Here is a 21,784-nt window from a genome sequence, read left to right as displayed (position 1 = left end):
TGGAATGGGACTGGGACTCCTTGCTTCTGTGATATCTCTCCCAAATTTTTATCCCCCACACATGGGTGAAGGACCAGCCTGTTCTGTGTCTGCGCCCCTCCTACCAGTGCAGATGGATGTGGTTTCTTTAATATCATAGATGTCAGACTTCAATTCAACTCAATTTCTGATGGTTCTGGGTGATGGTTGTTCTATATTTTATTTGTAATTTTGGTGTGGCTGTATGAAGAGGCAAGCCATGTGTGCCTACTCCAACATCATGAACAGAAGTTGCAATTTAAGTCTAAAATTTAAATTCCTTTGGCACTTTGGGTTAGAGATTGTCTGTGACTTTTTTTTTTTTAGATTGTCACACATTAATTTCTGCCCTCAGTTGGACCAATGAATTGCAAAAATAATTGTAAAATTAGTAAAAATTATTTAAATGAATTAAAAAGTATAAAAAGGATAATGCATCATATTGCTGGCCTAAAATAGAAGGGTTGGTAATTATTGGGTTCATTTCCCTGTAGCTATTACAAAGAGATAATTCAGTGGGTTAAAAATTTAGCTATTTTCTCATTAGTAATCAGTCAAAAATTTTACTCTTCATAGTGTTCTGCAAATATGTTTTGCATATTTATAAAAATGAATATAGCTAGATATGAATATGTCAAACATGCAAACATGCTTTATCTCATTTAATCTCTGCATCACCCCTGTGAGATGTATATTTCTATTAAGTACATGTGTACTTGTGGAAAAAGTCCAGACATGTTGAGTGCTAGCCAGAGTCACAGAGCATCTCAGAGTCAGAAGTAGGACTCAACCCTTCCGCCAGTGGAGGTACAGGCTCTCGGCCACTGGCCTCTGTGAGGTATAGAGGGGTGGCTGGCTTACCCTTGCTTGTCCAAGGTAGTCTTCATCCAGCAGGTGGAGAGAGGCTTGTGGTACAACCCCACGAAGCAGCCTCGATGCATGGAAGTATCTTTGAAAGCTTAACAGTCTTTTCACCTTTTTCTTGGTGCCAATTTCCCCTGAGTGTGCTGTATCTGTGAAAGTAATCAAATTCAGAAATTACATATGTAAAAAGCCCTATTTTCTCCACTATGTAAAAATACAATGTATTATAAAGGAGAGAAATTTTAAAGATGCTCTCAATGCTTTCTTAACTATAGTCTATTTAATTCTACACCTGGAATTCTTCTAGAAAAAAACACAGTATTTCTTCTACATTACATTCATTAAAATATCAAGATTTTTTAAAATGTAATTTTGGAAGACAAAGCATATAAATAAAACTACATTTTCTTATTAAGGGTGCTGATATACTTAGTAAATGAAATCTGCATGCTTCTGCATGCATTTAAAGGAACAATTAAACTTTTTTCTGCTCTATTGGCACTGATATTCCATAATTTAGGTCAGCTTCTCATCCTACACTCACTCTAGTATGAGCAAATCCTTCACCTGAATTAGAAGAGTTGAGAATACACTAGCTTGGACGTGAGGAAATATTACCTAATGTTCCGAGAACATCAGTGGCAAAGGAACCCATAATCTCAGCCTAAAAGTGACCTACATTCCCCTGACATGAAGCAGACAGGGTGTTTACTTCCTAGTGGAGTATATTCTCTTTTGCTGGTGGCCACAAAAGTCTGACCCTGTCAGTAGAGATATTTTGATACTCATGTCACAGGTACCTTTCAAAACTTGACTGTTGACATCGGGGTGATTGTCCCGAAATACCCCAAGCACATTATTTGAATGCCTGTCAAGGGATGTCTTGTCTCAGCTGAAATTCTGTGAATCACTGTGGGGCCACGTAAGTGACATCTGCTGCCAATTTTGGATCTGGAGTCAATTGAACACTCTAGTAGGAAAGTGTACTATTTATATATAAAGAAATGTTGGTGTCTCTCATGTCTCCTCCCCTCTCCCCTTTTTCCCCAGATCTCAAAATCAGAGTGGATTCCAGAAGCAGAGGAAACAGTGGTCAGGGGCCTCCTTAGCAATGTGGCACTCCCCATTGACAGTGAGCATGTGACCCACATCAGTGTTTTATTTAGGTTGTGTTATGCATGCAAAGGCGTAATTCAGGGCAGACAAAACCTACCATTCTCTGGAAATGCTGCCTGGCTTATTTAAAAAAAAAAAGAATCTAGTTTCATGTGTGGAAAGAGACACACAAGTGTATGTGGAACTAAGAGGAGTACAACGAAAGCGGGGTGTTTAGGCACACATCAGTATTAAAAATGGCACACAAGGACTCAGTTCTACTAGCGGGTTCTCACTCATTTGCATCAGTTTATCAAGTCAAAAGTACAGGATGAGATGATTGATTCAGTTATTTAAAAAATATTTTGAATGTTACTAAGGGACAAGCACTGTTCTAGATACTTGATGAGATATTTCAATTCTAGATGCCCCAGTGAGTAGAACAAAAATCATTCTTGTCATGAAGCTAACATTCTAGCATAGAGAGACAGACAAAAAAAAAAACATAAAGAAGAAGAAATTTATAAAAATGTATTAGAATGTGGTAAGTACAATGGGTAAAAAAAAAAAAAAGGAAAGCAGGGAATGGGGGATGAGAAGTTCTGTGTTGGAGTAGTTATGGTGGGCCTCGTTAAAGGGCATAATTTAATCAAAACTTGAAGTAGATGAGGGATATGGCCAAGTAGCCATCTGGGAAGATGTCTTCCATACACAGGGACCAGCACCATTAACCATAGAATGGGAAGCATCCCTAGTAGGCTGGCATGCAGTGGGGAGGGGCAGTAGGAGTCCATGGGGGTGGGGATGGGAAAAAAGTGGGGGAGGAAGAGATGAGGTCTTAGAGCAAAGGGGGAGGAGCATGAGAATTATACAGGGCCCTGTAGACCACAACAAAAGCTGGGGCTCTACTTTGCATGAGACAGGGAACCACTTCAAAGTTTTTAGCAAAAGAGGGGCACAATCACACTTACATTTAAAATGGGTCATCCTGGCTTCTGTGTTGAGAGCAAGTTTTGATATAATAAGGCCTGTTATGAGGCTATTGAAATAATCAAGGCAAGAGATTATGGCTGCTCACACCATGGGGGAGCAGTGAAGAGTGTAGGAAAGGGATCTTGAATACATTCTGGGTGCCTCCAAGTTTTTGGCCTGAATGACCAGGGTAATGGAGTTACCATCACCAGAGATGGGACAGGGGGCAGGTGGAACAGGTGTGGAATAAATTTCAGTTTTGCATATGTGGAATTTGGAAGTCTATTTGAAAACGTGGTAAAGCTGTCAAGTTGAAATAAGTGGCTGTAAAATCCAGAGCTTGGGGAAGAAGACTGGGTTAGGAACACAAATTTAGGAGTTGTCAGATGAGATTAGCTAGGGAATGAGTGTAGTCACAGACAAGGAAAGCATCCAAGTCTGAATTCTGCAGTATTTCAACTTTAAGTGGTATGGAAAAGAGTAGAGAAGATCAAAAGGGACTGAGGAGTACCCAGGGGAATGGAGAAAAGGGGGGTACCATTGCTTGGAAGCCTAGTGAAGACAGTGTTGCGAGGAGGAAGATGTGATCTTTGGTCTCAAATGCTGCTAACAGATCAAGTACAGTGAAGACTGAATATTGATCATGGGCATATAAATCTGTCAAAATTAATTGAACTATGCACTTAAAAGAGTATATTTTATAGTATGCTTAGAATTAACAACACCCTAGTAGACAAGCATATCTACCATTCAGATTTTGTTTTTTAAAGTATAATTTCTCACCAAATGAAGCCAGATCATGTTGGAGAAATGGCCGGATCTTGGACTGGGGCAGGCAAAGAGTAAGATGAACTATAACTTCTTGTTATGCCAGAAAATAAGGGAGAGCTCAAACAATGATGGGATCTCATTTAAAAATGACAGAGAAGACAACTTGAAGGGGTCCTTTGAGAAAATATGGGAAAATTGGGGCACCAAAATGAACAATGGAAGAATGGATCATAGACAATTGACTGAAAGAGTCCACAAATCCTTACTGTTAGTAAGCAAGTAAGTAAATACTACGGAGAAAGGAAAGTTCTTTCTTGCAGAGAGCACTGACCAGTTAGGTAAATGAAATTTATAGTTAGAAAATTATCATTTTGCAACCTTCATAGTAATAACTGATTCAAACCAGAATCATCCCTGGGTATTAAAATTATTAAGTAAGAATTTAAAAAGCAACAAGATAATTCCATTGTATCAAAGTGTCTCCCCCACAGATGACATATTCATTAGAAAGAAAAAGAGTAGTAGCCATCTCTGATAGCTTTATAGCTCATGAAGGGTGGCCCTGGGAAAAACGCAGGTGGAGGCTGACCTTAGCCTGCACTACCTGGGAAACTCCAGGGCCTGTGCACCCAGCATCGGAGCATCCCCACACCACCCTGGACAGATGATCGTCCATGGAGGGTGGAGGGTGGTGGTAAGTGGTCATAGCCAGTCCTTGCAGCTGACTGGCCTGGATAAATCCCTCCCATTGATCTGTTAACAGCAACCAAGGCTCAACTACAAGAGGAACGTGTACTCAGCCCACATGAAGGGCAACCTCAAGTACCCAGCTTGGGTGATAGCGGGGGCTGTGCCACTGGACCCTATAGGACACATACGACATTAGGCTACACTGCCAAGACATAAAGTCAAAGCAACTCTATCTAATACATAGAAACAGACACAGGGAGGCTGCCAAAATGAGACAAAGAAACATGGCCCAAATGAAAGAACAGATCAAAATTTCAGAAAAAGAGCTTAATGAAATGGAGATAAGCAATCTATCAGATACAGCATTCAAAACACTGGTTATAAGGGTGCTCAAGGAACTTAATGAGGATCTCAACAGCATAAAAAAATCCAGTCAGACACTAAGGATACACTAATTGAAATAGGGAACAGTTTACAGTGAAACAACAGTAGAGTGGATGAAGATAAGAATCAAATCAGTGACATGGAACATAAGGAAGCAAAAAACAACCAATCAGAAAAACAAGAATAAAGAAGAATCCAAAATAATGAGGATAGTATAAGCAGCCTCTGGGACAACTTCAAGATGTCCAACAGTCACAGCATAAGGGTGCCAGAAGGAGAAGAGAAAGAAAAGAAATTGGAAATCTATTTGAAAAAAATAATGAAAGAAAGCTTCCTTAATTTGGTGAAGGTAAGAGATATGCAAGTCCAGGAAGCACAGAGAGTCCCAAACAAGATGGATGCAATAAGGCCCACTCTGAGACACATCATAATTAAAATGCCAAAGGTTAAATATAAAAAGAGACTCTTAAAAGCAGCGAGAAAAAAGAAGTTAGTTACCTACAGGGGAGTTCCCATAAGACTGTCAGCTGATTTCTCATAAGAAACTTTGCAGGCTAGAAAGGATTAGCAAGAAATATTCAGTCACAAAAAGCAGGGACATAGAGCCAAGATTGTTCTACCCAGCAGATATCATTTAGAATTGAAGGGCGGACAAAGAGTTCCCTAGGCAAGAAAAAGCTAAAGGAGTTCATTATCACAAAACCATTATTATATGAAATGTTAAAGGGACTCATTTAAGAAAAAGAAGAACAAAACTACGAACAATAAAATGGCAGGAAATACAAATCTATCAACAATTGAACCTAAAAAGCAAGCTCAACAAACAAGAAGAACAGAGACAGAACTATGGAAACAGATAGCATTTTGATGGTTGCCAGATGGTAGGGAGGAATGAGAGAATAGGTAAAGAAGTGAGGGGATTAGGAAGTACAAATAGGTAGTCACAGAATATCCATGGGGATGTAAAGTACAGTATAAGAAAAGGAGTAGCTGAAGAACTTAGATGCATGACCGTGGGCATGAACAATGGTGAAGGAGTGGTGGGTGTTGGGTGGAGGGAGGCAAAGGGAGAAAAATCAGGACAACTATAATAGCATAATCAATAAAATATAATTTTAAAAATATAGCATATATTATACTATTTACTACAATATTTCCTAAACTACTAAGGTAAACTATGACAATGCTATTTAGCACTTCTATCTGGGTATTCTTTAATTGACAAAAAAGTCATTCCTAAGTGATGCTAGATAGCCACTTATTGAAAAAATAAGGCTTAATTTTCTTACTTGAGAACATACATAAAAATTGAAGAAAATTCCTTAAGGTGGCTCTCTATAGGGGAAGAGCATTCAATAATGCAAAAATAAATTTATTTAAAGCAATATTAATAACTTATTTATCAACTGTCATTTAGGGTGTACTTTGTACTATATGAAATAATAAAAAACTGGCTTATAAGAAGCAGAAGGTACATTTGGGAGAAAAAATCTAGATAAGAAACAATCTGTGAATAATAGTCATAAATACTGCTTTTTGAAGTGTTGAAATGTGTTATAAAATTACTGAATAAGATTTGACACAATTGTTTCCAAAGGACTTTCAGTGAAAAGCTAGTATTCACTTTTTTAATTAGATATTTCATAATATGTATTTCTGAGTGAAAATTTAAATGATTAGCTAAGTTAAATTTTATAGATAGCTCAACTAAATTCAGCTTGTGAAAATTTAGTCTTAATATAAAATACTGTTTATTTAATTCCTTTATATAATTAAAAATCACATTTAAAGGCATTCAAAATTATCTTAATGGTGACTTTTATTTGGATTTTATTGTCCTATGGGTTATACACCCCCAAATTCTCACTTGGAATAGTTGTAGAATGGTGCTTCAGAATGCTTCATTGCCTAATCTATGTGTGCATTGACTCTAACTGTAAAATTCATCTTCTGCTTACTTGTTCTTTTATGATTTTCACAAATATGTGCATATTAACACATTTCTGTACTATTTAGACACTAATTTTAGGGTTATAAAGTTTATATTGGCATGACCAGTATGGTAATTTAAAAATTCACAAGTTGGGGTTGGCTTAAATGCAAAAAATGCTAATAAAAATTATTTCCATTTTGAGTACCTTCTTTATGACATATTCTCTTTACAGGGGCTAATAAATTTTGGCACTAGGAGAACCCTTAAATGTAGAATAAATACCTGGGATAAAAAAGCTATAAGCACACATATATGATCAGGCTATATCTGTCAACTGTGTCTCTGGTTCCTTAAGCAAGGTCTGTGTCCATTGTTCCCGGAGTTTGAATTGTTGGTAACTGCTGCAGAACCAGCTCAGGTGATACTGAGAACAGAGAACAAAACCTCTCCATTGAAATGAGCAGCACTTACCTCAAACAAACATGAAGACCAAACTTCATAAACCTAATAAGAATACTTTCAGAGCATTAATGCAACTGAATCTTCAAAATAATGTGTTATTAATAAATGCCCTCTTCTGATCATTATTACACTAATAATTATAATAAAATTCCTTGCTTGAGTTAATGGTTTTTCCTATGCTTTGTTTATTTTCATAAATTTTTTATATGTCTTGTACTATAGTTATTGGTATAAATAATTTATTACTCCCCAAAGTCAGAAACCATCTTATCCAATTTTGTAACTCCCTTATGTCTAATGCATAATTTTATGCATAACAAAAACTTCATATAAAATGTGTTGATTCGATTTGAATAAATTCTCTCAATTAATTTATAGAAATATGATAATCAAGTGTCATTTTAAAATAACAACCCAATTTATAAAGTACAAGATGGTAAAACTTGCATGTTCGTTCTGAAATCATTTTCTCAAACCCCCGAATGGAGTCCGGGGCACCGGCGCTCCTGCCACCCCCATTTGCTGTGACTGACCCCCACTATCACACTCAGCTGTGCCTGTATGACTGCGATTCACTCTTATTTACACATCTGACTTTCCTATTAGGCTGTAGGTTCTTGGAGGCCAGATTCCTGCTAGTTTTCTTTGAATTTCCACAATATCCTGCAAGTTATAGGTGTTAAATGCATGATGACAGAATTAAATAACTTTCCCATGTGTGTGCTCCAGTTCTAAGTTCAAGAATGATGAATCTTGGAGAAATCAGGATGGAATTCTAGTTTTATGGAATGCAGTTTTTAAAAAGATGAGAAATACTCATTAGTTTGATTTTCGGTGTAATGATTTCAGCACTTAAAGCTCACCTTTTGCACAGTTTAACCTCTCTAGGCATTAAAATCTTCATTTATCCATAAAAATAACCAGCAGCTAAAAAGTCCTTTAAAATATAGAAATGGTATTATGATACTAATATATGATGTTATTTACTTCTTTTTTTTTTTTTGCTTGACCAAGTTTGTTTCTTTTTAAAAAAAGTATTTTATCTATTTTTAGAGAGAGGAGAAGAGAGGGAGAAAGAGAGACACAGCAATCAGTTGCCTGTGACATGTGCCATAACCAGGGACCAAACCCACAACCCAGTCATAGGCTGTGACTGAGAACTGAACAGGTGACCTCTAGCTTTGCAGGGCAATACCCCACTAACTGAGCCACACTGGTTAAGGCATGATGTTAAATATAGAAAACCCTATCGAGTCTATCAAAAAACTGTTAGAACAAATAAATTAAGTAATATTGCAGGATGCAAAATCAATATACAAAAATCTGTTGCATTTCTATATGCTTATAATGAACTATCAGAAAGAAAAATTTAAAAATGATGTCATTTACAAATGCATCAAAAATAATAAAATACTTGGGAATAAACTTAATCAAGGAGGTGAGAAACCTGTATGGAAAGACAGTCTGTGTTCATGGATTGGAAGAAATAATATTATTAAAATGTCCATGCTACCTAAAGCAATCTACAGATTCAGTGCAATCCCTATCAAAATTCTGGTGGCATTTTTCACAGAAATAGAACGGACAATCCTAAAATTTGTATGGAACCACAAATGATCCTAAATAGCCAAAGTGACCTTGAGAAATAAGAACAAAGATGGAGACATTACACTCCCTGATTTCAAACTATATCTCAAAACCATAGTAATTAAAACAGTGTAGTATTAGCATTAAAAACAGGCACATAGAATAAAGAGCCCAGAAATAAACCCACACATATATGATCAATTAATGTATGAAAAAGGAGCCAAGAACATACAATGAAGAAAGGACAGCCTCTTCAATAAATGGTGTTGAGAACACTGGGCAGACACATGAAAAAGAATAAAACTGGACACTATCTTACACCATACACAAAATTAAATTTGAAATGGATTAAAAACTTAAACATAAGACCTGAAACCATAAAACTCTTAGACAAAAATGCAGGCGGTAAATTCCTTTATATAGCTCTTACTGATGATTTTCTGAATCTGACACCAAAAGCAGAGGCAACAGAGACAAATATAAAAACAAATAAGCCTACATCAAATTGAAAAGCTTCTCCACAGCAAAGGAAACTACCAATAAAATGAAAAGGCCACCTACTGAATAGGAGAAAATGTTTGCAAATCATACATCTGATGAGTTAAAAGGAGCTAAGAAGTTAAGTTCTCTAAATTCAGGTGTTAAATAAAGATGTGTTAAATCCCCATGTCATTAGCTCTTCTATGTAAATACTCATGACTTCTTGATGGCTGTCACTGAAAGAAGAGTTTTGCTTCAACACTGCCACGGAGTGGGAGGAGGAGGAGGAAAAGGAAAGTTTGAGGCAGGGTAAATTGTTTCTCTAGTTCTACTTTTTAACATGTTTACTTTTTCAGTTGACATTTCTCTTTTATGTTCTTGACAGTGAAGAGAAAACCAACATGGCTGATATGAGTCATAGAATAGGATGAACTCTTTCCTCAGTTCATTGTACCCACACCTGCTACATCAGCGCTAGGAAACGTGCTCCATAAGTGCTAAGAGGGTCAACATCCTTGTCCTCCACAACCACCCAGTGCACCGCTTTTTGGAAAATGCGCTGTTTTTAGCCTATTGTTTTGCCTAACATAAAACCCATTCCAACCCATGGATTATGAATTTCTAAATCCTGGTGTTCAGGGATGGTTGAAACACTATTTCCTTTTTATAAGGAGGGGGAAAGGCTTTAAAAATAAGCTCTTAAGACTTTTCTAGGCAATAGAGAGGTTTTTCAAAATCCCAGTTTGAATGAAATTTAAATGAATTAGTGAGAAGCAGATCAAATTTCCTCAGTCCTAAAGAAGAAATGTATGCCAGGCATAGTGTGGTTTTATTGAACCCTCCGCTTTTCAGAGTTTGAAATGTTTAGCAAATCCTGAGTTTTGAGGGCAATGGTTTGTGGTGAGCAAATTGAGATGACCGAACTTTCAGTTGATTCTAAGTCTCCAGAGGTTAGAAACTGCTGCATTAACTCCCTAGTTCTCAGCATAAATTTAAAATAAGTGTGGCCTTTTATCTGGAGATATGTGTGGATTGTTATAGTTCATTACAAAAATTCCAGATGTGTATTGTAATATACATGATCCCCTTTCACGCTGTCTGCTGGTTCTACACTCCCTCACCCCAGGATAATGGACTAACCTTTTGATTGCCTCCAGTTGTCTGCTCCAATCTATCTCACCTACCACTGACAGATTTATTCCTCAAACACGACTTCCATCATGTCAGCCCTCTGCTCCAAATTCCTCAACGGCTCCCCAAAGTCTACTTAGTTACATTTATATTATTAATTCTGGTATTCATGGCCCTCCACAGTGTGATGCCAACTTATTTTTCCATTTTTATCCCCCATCAGTTCCCTTGTAGATAAATAAGTATCTGTTCTTGCTGGTTTTCCTCCCCCGGGCCCCGCATGTTTTTCTTCTTCTGTACTGATTCCCACATTCCTTTTCAATTGGATACTGTCCCTACCTGTTGAAATGCCATTCACCCTTCAATAGCCCACCTCAAGTATTTCTTCCTCAGCTCCCAATCAGATCCGTATATGAGTCCTTCTGACTTTTTGTGACTGGTATTGTAGTAACTGGTGTTCTCAGCTTTCCAACTACACAGAACGTTATTGCATACCGTGCTGGTGTAGGACCATTTTTATACAGTATAGCGCTTGTTTTAAAAGATGCTTATTGAATTCAGGAATGAAGGTATGAGGTGATTATTGAATGAGATAGAAGTGTTTTATTTTTCCTACCTACTGCAGCACATTACCTTCCTCCTGGTAGGTACTACCATGGAATTTTTGAATTGAATGACTTGTCCAGAACAGGGAAGATTCATTCATCTTACACAATAGATAAGAAGAGCATGATTCCCTAGGGAGATGAATTTGCATTTCTATTTCTTTTTTAAATCTGATGGATTTTCTGAAATGATTGTAAGTGCATCTTTTGCATGGGGTAGATTAGTACACAATTTATCTCTTGGAAGAGGTATGGATAAAACACCTATCTCCAAAAACATTCAGAAAGCATCCTTTATATTTTATTTTTTGGAAAGGAAGTACATTGTAAGTGAGTTCTTTTCTCTTTGTAGATTACAAAGGCTACTTGAATTATATATCACCTGAGTGAACCCTCTGATTTGATGGACTGAAACAAGTGGTTGGAATATAATACTTTAAGTGCAAATATCCACCCAAGTTCATCAGAGAACTTGAGATGTTTAATTGTACATTGAGGTTTGTCTCTTATGGCCTATGTTTCTCTATGGGTTACAGTGGCACCTTAGGTGTAACCACATCTACAACTCTTGGTATAGGGCACTCTTAAGGAACAAGCTCCCATTAAGACTCATCCCATTAACAGGCCACAGAAAGCTATATATTTTTATGTTGAGTTAGATCATAGAGAGGAAAGAATTGTTTTAATGACTACTGCAGTGTCTACCTGAAAGGGTACTTGGACTTCCCCTAGAGATATAAGTGATATACTTAATCTAGAACAAAAATAAGTGGCCTCTCCATCCTCTTATTCCATCCAGAGCAAGAACAGGCCTTGGAACTAGGGTGATGGAATTAAGAAATATCGAGGACCTACTATGTATGTTTACATTTGTTATCCTGTTCAATTTTCATAGGAGTGGGCATTAGGAAGTTGGCATTAATAGGTACATTTTACAGATGAAGCAATTAATTTGAAAGGTTTAATAATTTATCCAAAATTACACAACTGATAAGTAACAGAGCAGGGACTGGAACCCAGGTGTATCTGACCTTGAAGATGATTCTGAGCTCATTACATTCTGCTCTTTACAGGAAAGGACGGAGAGTAGGGGACATGTGAGAGTTCAAAACAGAACTCTGTTTTCCCTAGGGTACAGTGATAGACCAATACTTAAGGAATCTCAGATTCCTTTCCTTTATAAAAGCATGGTATAACTAAAACAATAAAAAGAAACTTTAATATAATTCATCAATAAAGTATTTTAAAAATCAATAAAGATTTAACTAGAAAAAAACCCAAAAAATAACTTTATAATAAAATTTGGAAGTGATTCTATGTATGTAGCTTTCCTGTTTCTCTTAGTAAATGTATAAATGGAATATTAGGAGGTGAATAATAAATCGCTGTGGGTTTTAAAATTGAAAACACATGTATTGCTGACACTGACTTAATGCGATTTGGTTATTATGTTATTATACAAAGACACTCACAGACATTGGTTAGTACCTTAAGCTTTGGAAAAGACAAACATTTTTGTTGTGTACATAGAGCAGAGCAGCAGTTTCTGAGGAAGGGAAAGAGTGGGAGGTACTTGGGCAAACAGGCTGCTCAAAATAAAACTTCGACAGGATGCACACAGGCCTTGTGTTTAACCATTTGGAAGCCAAGATTTCAAGTCACATAAGATTTTACCTGAAGGGCAACTGCTGATTGAGATGTAGTCTGAGAGCATAGTCTTATCTATCTGACACAGGCATTCTTTTCTTCTTTTTTTCCTCTCTCTACCTTAAAAATAATTTCAAATTATCTTAATAATGTTAAATGACATTCTAATCAGGAGTGGTTATCTAATAAATATGAAATATTATTTGGCAGCTGTAAATGAATGAAAATGGAAGCCTTTTTGGCATAACTTGGCTATTTGTTCTTTCTGAATCTCTCTTGGTTCTTAGATCTAAGCAGTGTGGTAAATACCAGGAGAGTTCCACCTGCAAATGTTTATTGAGTACCTACTCTGTGCAAGGTACTATGGTACTTGAATATATAGAAATTTTGTTTTTAAAGATTTTATTTATTTATTTTAAGAGAGAGGAGAAAGGAGGGAGAAGGAGAGGGAGAGATAGCAATGTGTGGTTGCTTCTCGCATGCTCCCTGCTTGGAACTTGGCCTGCAACCCAGGCATGGGTCCTGACTGGGAATTGAACCTACTTTGGTTTGCAGGTTGGCATTCAATCCACTGAGCTGCAAGAGCCAGGGCGAATATGAAGAAGTTTTAAGTCAGTGTTTCTGCCCTCAGCTATCTACAGGAAGGTGGTGAAATGGACTCTTTATTGTATTGACTATTTTTCATTCTACTTCAGCTGTGATGGGTAAGGAGTATGTAAGTACAAAAATGCCTACAAATTATCATACAAAGTGGAAAACGTGAGTAAGAGGAAGATTATTTGTCTAGTGGGCTCTACCCTCAGGACTGCGGTAATTCACTTTGCCTCTTGCCCTTGATGATGCCTAGTATGTCCGTAGAGGATGCGACAGGGTGGAGGGGGTGAGAGAACAAAGTAGGAGAAAGGAATGTAGAGGGGAAGTCAAAAGAGAAGAGACATACAAGCATCCATCAGAGGTGATCTCTGTACCAATGAAAGCCAATCTGAAAAGAAATGTAAGAAATTTTTTGTACCACCCTCTGAATCCCACGTGGGTTTGAGATTTGCTATCAGTAAGGTTGTGTTCCTTCTGGTAATGGACTGAGTTCTACATATTCTTCCAGATGAAGTGAAGCCTAGCTATGTCAGGGGTAGAGCGGTCAGTTGGAAATCTGTTCCTATTCTTAGGACTATGGAGACTATAGATCACTAAAAACAAGCTTATAGAAGCCCATACTGGAAAACAATATGAATATCCACATAACCTGCTAATGCTGTGGAGAGGCCTGCTCTAGTAGGAGCTGTGGAGATGCAAATGAAAAGGATGGAAAGCAGGTAGCACGGAAGTGCACCAAGAGTATACAAAGTGTTTCTGTTGAACTTTCTCTTGCCTTCTTAATGTAGTTCACTAGCACTGAATTTCTAGAATGAAGAGTTTAACTGCTGCGTCTGAATCAGGTGGTAGAGAAGAAGGAAGGCAGAGATTTGGTAGCTATAGAATCAATTCAGCCAAGGACTTGTGAACGAACAAAGAGAATTGTGCTCTATTATTTCAAAAGCTCATCCCCTTTCCCTTCTCTTCTCTTTCCTTTCCTCCCTCTTTCATTTCTTTCCTTGTCAAAATACTAACTAAGGATTTGCTTTGGGCTGTGTTTGGAGGCAAAAATTATGAAGACACAGGCTCTTCCCTCAGAGAGTCTCTGTCAAGAAGGGGGCTCACTCTTGTTCCTCCATGGCAGTAATAGCTGAAAATAGTTGTCCTGGGTTGGGGGTGGGATGTCTAACCTTTCTTGGGACTTCTAGCTGCCCTTCCAGCAGACAGCTAATGTGACTGGATACCTAACAGTGCCCTCATGGGGTTTGGGTTTTCAAGAGCATAGCTATGGCACCATGATAGTGCTGCCATTCTCCCTGGTATTTCATGCCTCTCCACTTAGGTGCACCACGTTCGGCATTATCCTACTGTTTCACGTGGAGTCTCAGCCTATGGAGCTGTCTAGCAGTCAGAGCCTACAAGTGGTGTGATGAGATAGAGTAAAAAGGGTAATTACTCCAAGGAATGAGCCCTTAGTCTAGAATGAGATGACCAGGTTCAAGTCTTGATTCACCTACTAAAGAGTTTTTTGGGTAAAAGAATTGAAATTAACCTATACAGTACATGCTCAGTAAAGATTCAGTGGAATGTGTAGAGACACATCTAGTGAGGATACAACTATCATCTGGAAAGGATTTCTTGACCAATCAATGATTATCTTAGCTTGAATTAGCTTGCGATTGGGTAGGCAATATCTGATAGATTTTGACGGAAGGGAGCAGAAGGAACAATCTAAAGCTTGGGGTTCTATCTCAGAATAGGGGAGGCTCTGTTTCAGGGAGAGCTGGAAGTTGGGGTGGAGAGGCAGAGAGAGAAAAAAAGAAAAGGTGGTTTTCTGGAAAGTCTTCCTTGCCCTTCCTAGCGGTTGCTGATATTCTGTGCTGGGCTCCAATAGCAACCCTACCCCAACTTACATTCAACAAAGCAGTTATTCATGAATATCAGAATTGTCATATTTACATGTCTTTTTTACCCACTAAACTGTTAGTTTGCCTTATCTACCTTTTAATCTCTGGTACTGATATTCTTTGTTGCACATAATAAAATTACTAATTTAAACAAATTATGTTCTATCTGAAGCTGAGACAAGTATTTTCAACTTTTCATTTTTGAAAATAAAGCTCTGTTAGTTATTTTCAATAATCAACTTTGTGATAAGAATTAAGGGGACAGATGTCAAATCACCACTTTAGTAATTGGTGTAGAGCATATTTGATTCCAGTATACGTGCTAAGCCAGCTTTCCAAAAGAATGGAAACTAGACTCTCAAAATGCTAGGCCATAGTTCTTGGTAAAAAGCAAAATCTGCCCAGCTTCTTCAGTGTCTTAGAGAATATCCCTCTCAGTGATGACAAATCGCAGTCTGCCCCCTTGATGACCTGGTTGGGTTGACAGATTTCACACTGTTTAAGAATGAACAGTGAGGAGTGTTCTATTTGGAGAGCCTCCAGAACTATTCTTCAAAGTGTCAGAAAGATTACAACAGGGCATAAAGTTCAGAAGTTCAGAAGTTTAAGGTCCTTTACCCTGGAAAGTTTGATTTTTTTTTCTTTTCTTGTATACCCCAATAAATGCTGCAGTTGCAAATTTCTCAGCATGACTTGGTCAAAACCCACTCAAATTTAGGCCAGGAATCTGCTTTTAAAGATATGCTGTCAAAATTTGCAGGCCTGGGAGGCTTAGATAATTCAAAAAGTATCTGATTTTCAGTAACTAGATTTCTAGTGATATTGAATTTCAGATTCTTTCAGGAACTCCAACTCTAAAATATTTTTCTTAAAAGCAATAAAATTTTCTTAAATTTACTTTAAGGATCCTTTCTTTCCATTATTATTATTATTATTACCAATCTTAAGCCAGCAGAGAAACTTTGCAGTTAACCAGCTGTAAACAATAAAATTTCTACAATAATAAAAAAATATTATCATAGCTTTAGAAGCCATAGAGCTAATAATCTTTTTTTGTTTAAGATTCTTTAGAACCCAAAGCTGTCACTGATAAGTAAGAAGCCCACAGTGGATTAATAACTACACACCAGTAATGAGGGACTTAAGAAACAAACAAGGCTGAAAGTGCTATTGGATTTATGAGATCAAATGTTGCTGAGCATTTTTGGTTGTCACAATGATGGAAAAGGCCCAAATGGAATTTAGCGCAAGAGTCAAGAGATGCTAGATGCCCCGGAGTGTTTGGGACAAGTGTTTGGGACAATTCTACATATCAAACAGTTGTCTATTTCTCACTCAGCTTTTCAGGAACTGTTCAGGTATTCATGTAAGTGAAAACTCTGTTTACATAAACCTGAAACCTCACCCTATTTCCTGGTTTTACGTATAAACACAAAGTATTCTTTTGCACTGTTTTAACACTCTTTTTTTCAGCAACGCAGCTACTGTGCATATGAAGGAAAGGATGTAATATTGGCTGGGAGGGGTGGTGGGCCCGGCTTTATCAGGGGTTGTTCTCCACCTTAGGAAATCACCAGTGGCAAGACTGCTTATGGCATCAGGGTGTGTTCCTGCCGTTGTAGCCCTCTGCCCGTCGGCGTTAGTTGCTGTAATAGTCACAGTGGTTCTGCACGTAGCTGCCATGCATGACTACATCATGATGCCTTCTGGGATGGTTATGCCCAAGCATTTACATCTTTAAGTCACATATAGCTTTTCTTGTATTTCTGCTTTATAATACAGCTAAAAACTTACAATAATTTTTTGAGCTTATGTGAAAAAATAGGCTATGGGTTTCCTTTCAAGATAGTAAAGGAGGGCCTTGAAAATGTGTGCTGTAAAAAGGAGGAATTGAACCTGAGAGGGTTAAAAGCCATTCTACTAGGTAAAAATTTAGCTGGTAAAGATGGTGGAGTAACAGACTCCAGTCTGCAGCACAGGAAGATCCTTACAAGAGCACAGCGTATTTCTCACTGCTACAAGCAGGGGCCAAGTTCAGAGTTTTCCCAATTTCAGTCCTTCACATGCAATTCTTACGGTGTTTAGCACATCTGCCCACACTACTATTTACTTAGTGTCTTTTTAAAAATCAAATAAATCCATTTTTACTTAAATATATCTTATATAAATTTGATATAAATAAAAAACAGATTTGATGTGTTAGCCACATTTTCTCTAGTATACACTGAAATAAACATGCAACACAACATAAAAGCAAAAAGGTTATTCTTGTAATAATAAGAGCATCTTGTGTATCCTTTGGTATGCATATCATATTTTGGGAAATGATGCTATATACTAAGAAAAGTTTCAGGCTTAGAAAATACAATTTAAGGGCAAAGGATGATCCAGTCTCCTGCTTTCATTTTCTTTGTTCCTATAACACATTCTCCTTTCCTTAAAATAGGTCCTAAGTATTGATTTCAATTAAAAATTCTTTATCATAAATACAAATAGTTTAAAAGTAGGAAAGAGCACATGTAATAAGGTACCTATACTACATAATTGATAATCTTCATGAAGACACCCTTTACTGAGCCCCGATGTGAAAAACTTTTAGCAGCCGGGCAAACTCTCCAGGCACTATTGGCAGCATGTTATGCACAATTTAACTTTAGAAAATGTAAAACATGGCATCCATAGCAACAAATCTTTTTGAATAAACACCTTAAATGGTTTATTTACCAAGTGCTGTCAAGTCCCTACTATGTGAAAATCATTGTTCTGGGCACTAGGATATAGCAATGAATAAAACAAAGCTCCTCTTCTTGTGGAGCTTATATTTCATTAACATAAGATGAGAATAACAGCAAAACTGATTTACATGAGACCCAATGAGGAAATAGATGAGGATACAGCATACTCCGTACCAATCTGATGACCTAAACTTGGCATCAGGGTATGTTCACATGATACTGTCATTTAGCAAAGTGATTTTAACATTCTTTTCTTATAGCTTTTCTAACAGCTATATGCTTTGCATCTATTTCTTAGCCCCATTTAAAATTCCACTCCACAATTTAAGGAGTAGAATTTAAGAATTTTCTAATACTTCAGCCCAAGTTTTCATTTTTCATATGTAACTTAAATTGTCCTTAAATCATTTTGAGTCACCATTTTCTGTTATTCATGCCATTGATGTCACTGGTAAATGGTTACCAGAGCCTCTTAATGATCATTTAAAGGAGTATAAGTGTTTCTTCTCTCAATATTCTTTATTAAAGTCAGTTAAAAATAATACCAAAGGGTGAGCTCTATTAAATAGTGAGCTAGAAAATACCCCAAGAGAACATCCTGTCACAAGACTAAGGAGGCATGACATTAATTTCCATATAGTAGGTGTTTCTTACTTATCTAGCTATTAATGTTAGGTGAAGTTCATCAATTTTATTACTCTACTAGTCATTTTAAAACAATTAAAAGAAAAACCCATTGTTTTAGATTATTTTCAAAGTATCAGGTGGCATCACTGGCCTTTATAGTTTTAGCAAATGGAAATTTTAAAAATAAAAGAACTAAACTCTTCTTTTGAAGTTCCAGTAAATAATTGCTATTTAAAATAAGTGATTCTGAAGCATTCTAAGATTTTGAGAAATCATGAGCCACTGAAGAAAAACTAAATTATGCCCCAAATAGTTTTTGTGTAGGAGTTTTTGGTTATATTATAATTTTTTCAAAACAGGTTATCCATATTTGGCAATTCCAGTTAAGAGAATGTTCCCATGACTAGAACATACTTGCCTTTCAATATATTATCTTCTGAGACATTTCTCTCTGATAGTTATTATAATCTATTTTCCTATGAAGATTATTTTTTACATGACTATTAAGATACTTTGGCAGTGGAATCAAGAATAATGTTGATGTTTTGTGACCTTAATATTACCCCTTAATAATAATTATTTTTATAATCGAAGGGATAAATGTGCTGCAGAAAACACTATGAGAAGAGATCTTCCTGATGAAGGAATTTCACTTGTTTCCTTTCCACTGCTGGAGCTAAGTGATTAGGGCAGTGCCTCGCACATAGTAAGTGCTCAATAAATTTCTATTGAGTGACTAAATGATTGCAAAAAAGTATCCCAGCAGCTTTAGTGTATCTGGAGGCCTTCCTGGGAAGAATGGATCAGCAGCAGGAAGATGGCAGGAGGTCTTCCAGCAGAAGGGTATAGAGCATGCTTATGAACTTCTGCGTGGCTTTGCAATCTGATTGTGTCCTAGGTGGCCTTCACCATCCTCTCAGTGCCTCCAACATCTCTCGTGTCAATAGAAGATAATAATAATTAACAGAACCTACCACATTGTTGAGATGAATAAATAAGTTATAAGTATAAAGTGTCTACCACATAGAACATTTTCAATAAACATCAGCTAATTTTAGAGTTACGGTTATAGACTGTATATTGATATTAGGTTGAAACCCTCGACTTTCTGTGTAACAAATTTGGACAAGAACTGAAATTTGAGACTAGGGTACGTTGTTTTTATAAAGTATGTTGATCAATAAGTCTTGATCTTATGGATAAGAGACTGGACTAAAAGTGTTAAAGTGATACAGAACATATTTTCATCATACACCCAGGAATAACTGGCCATTTCTTTGTAATATTGCTTTAGTATTTAGAAAATCTACTTGCTATGCAAGATACAAGGGAGGAAAAAAAATGTGTTGTTCTTTACTTACTAGCCTTCAGTGATTGTCCATTTTATTTTTTAGAGACTAAATGACAGTAGCAATTAGGATGGTCCCTGGTCTGATTCCAACTAATCCTCATAATTTAGTAGAAGTTTCAGCCTAGTTTTACATCAGTTCTGATTACCTTCCCTCCAACCATGCAAATCCTACCTCTCAACACTTCACAGTCACTCTAGGATCCCAAAACACTCATCCTTTGAATGAACCCAGCATTTCTTCATGCTCGGTCTTTATTTTGAGTGCACTTTAAAAAAAAAATCACCACTTACAAAAACCCAATCATGGTTCAAGTTCAATGTCACCTCTCCACGAGGTTTTTTGCTAGACTGTTCTGTGCTCTCTCCATTGGAGCCTCCTAGGTGCCTATCATTTATCTGGTGATGTTAATCACCAGGTGTTTATCTATGTTGTGTACCAGGCTTTCTTGAAATGGTTTGTTCATCCTTTATCTTCCATAGCTGCTGGCACACAGTAGTTGATAAATAAATGTAAATTGTTAATCTAGTTTACTTTTTCTTCTTAAAAAAAGGGGGGGGAGGAGATTTATTTCAGGTCTTCTAGGGAGATTTTTTTGTGGTGGGGGGTAGATTTTTAGCTTTCTGGTCTTTACTAAGTATTGTCTCCAAAACAGAAAATAAATGGAATGTGGTAAGGTACAAAATAAAAGATTGAAAAAAGAAGAGAGGAGATAGGGTATTTTTCTTGTGGCAAGGATTGTTGAAAATGGGGGATGGGAGAGGCAAGGGGGACACTTGGCCTTGTAGTGTATGCTAAAGTCAGTAGCACATTGTACTTGAGCAAATTCTGGCAACTCTTGGGAGAAAAGCTGCTAGAAATCTTCACATTGCCATAGCATCCAGAGCCACTGGGGGCAGGAGAGCAGGAGGGAACACCCCCAGCCCCAGCCTAGAAATAAACCAGCTGCAGCCACAGCTGTCTTCATGTGATGGATTTTCCCCTGTGGGTGGCAGTGGGGTGAGTGTGCAGGGCAGAGACACCAGAGACAGAAGTAAAACTTGTGTTTATGGCTGGACATTCCTTATAGATTACATTACCCACGGCACACAAATAAGCACAAGCAAGGAGTCTTTGACATGAGGTGATCACTGTGCTCGTTCTTCAGTTTTGTATTGCTGGGGAGATGGGGGTCTGTGGGGAGAGGGCAGGCACAGTGGCAGGCTTATCCACAATGGGCCACACCGTGAGACAAAGAGAAAGCAATGGCATAGACTTAGCCGACACAGGTGGGGCCAGGTCACCATGTCATTGCTGGAATGTCCCTTTCAGTGGTGCCACAGCTGTGAGGTGTCTGATGCTGAGAGCCGGTGGCCAGGTGGAGCACAGAACTGCCGCTCTGGATCACAAATGCATGAGCAGCAAGCTCAGAGGGTACCCCAGAGCCCTGCCTTCGTTACTCCCCTCCCAGCTTCCTGCTTCTTATAGAAACTTGAAGTCACTAGGTGGGAAAGTCCTTACTTCTCTGTTATAAAACCTGCAAAACTTCCTACTCTGCAGCCATTCTTTCCTTCCTTCTACCTGTTCTATCAGAAGAGCAGCCTCCGTTGCAAAGGCCAGTCTCCTTCCCCCCTGTTCAGGACACTCGACTCTCAGTTATGACTTTTCTTCCCATACAGTCCATTGCTCTTTCTCCATTAGATCCTTCTCACCGTAATTTCCGCATGCTTAAATGTCCTGCAGAAACACTTCCCTTAATCCTGCCTTCCCAGCTATTGCTTTTCTTTCCCATTTTATTTACAACTGTACTTCAGAAAGAGATGTGTCTGAGGCAGAGCTCAATAAATATTTGTTGAAAGAACAACTAAGCGAAAGGATGGGAGACTAAAAAGGGATAATGAAACACTCTCCTCACTGTAAGTCAAGTGCGTTGTACTGCTATGCGTTAGACACTGTTCTCACGGCACTTCTACAC

At 37.6% G+C, this 21,784-nt stretch overlaps 1 protein-coding gene across 2 annotated transcripts in view; it reads right to left on the bottom strand.

Moving 5' to 3' along the window:
* The window catches only part of PDE7B (phosphodiesterase 7B), a 289,994-nt gene that overhangs the window by 38,331 nt on the left and 229,879 nt on the right, over positions 1 to 21,784 (bottom strand). For both annotated transcript variants that reach the window (XM_054570006.1, XM_054570007.1), the window contains one exon: positions 880 to 1,031. In XM_054570006.1, the coding sequence (XP_054425981.1) occupies positions 880 to 1,031 (152 nt within the window). The remainder of the gene's footprint in view (positions 1 to 879; positions 1,032 to 21,784) is intronic.

This window comes from Pteronotus mesoamericanus, unplaced genomic scaffold (assembly GCF_021234165.1).
Source record: "Pteronotus mesoamericanus isolate MK-2021 breed Mesoamerican mustached bat unplaced genomic scaffold, CSHL_Meso_final contig_20, whole genome shotgun sequence".
NCBI lineage: Eukaryota > Metazoa > Chordata > Mammalia > Chiroptera > Mormoopidae > Pteronotus > Pteronotus mesoamericanus.
Note: the sequence above shows the minus strand (reverse complement) of the source record. Positions and strands in the feature narration are given on the sequence as shown.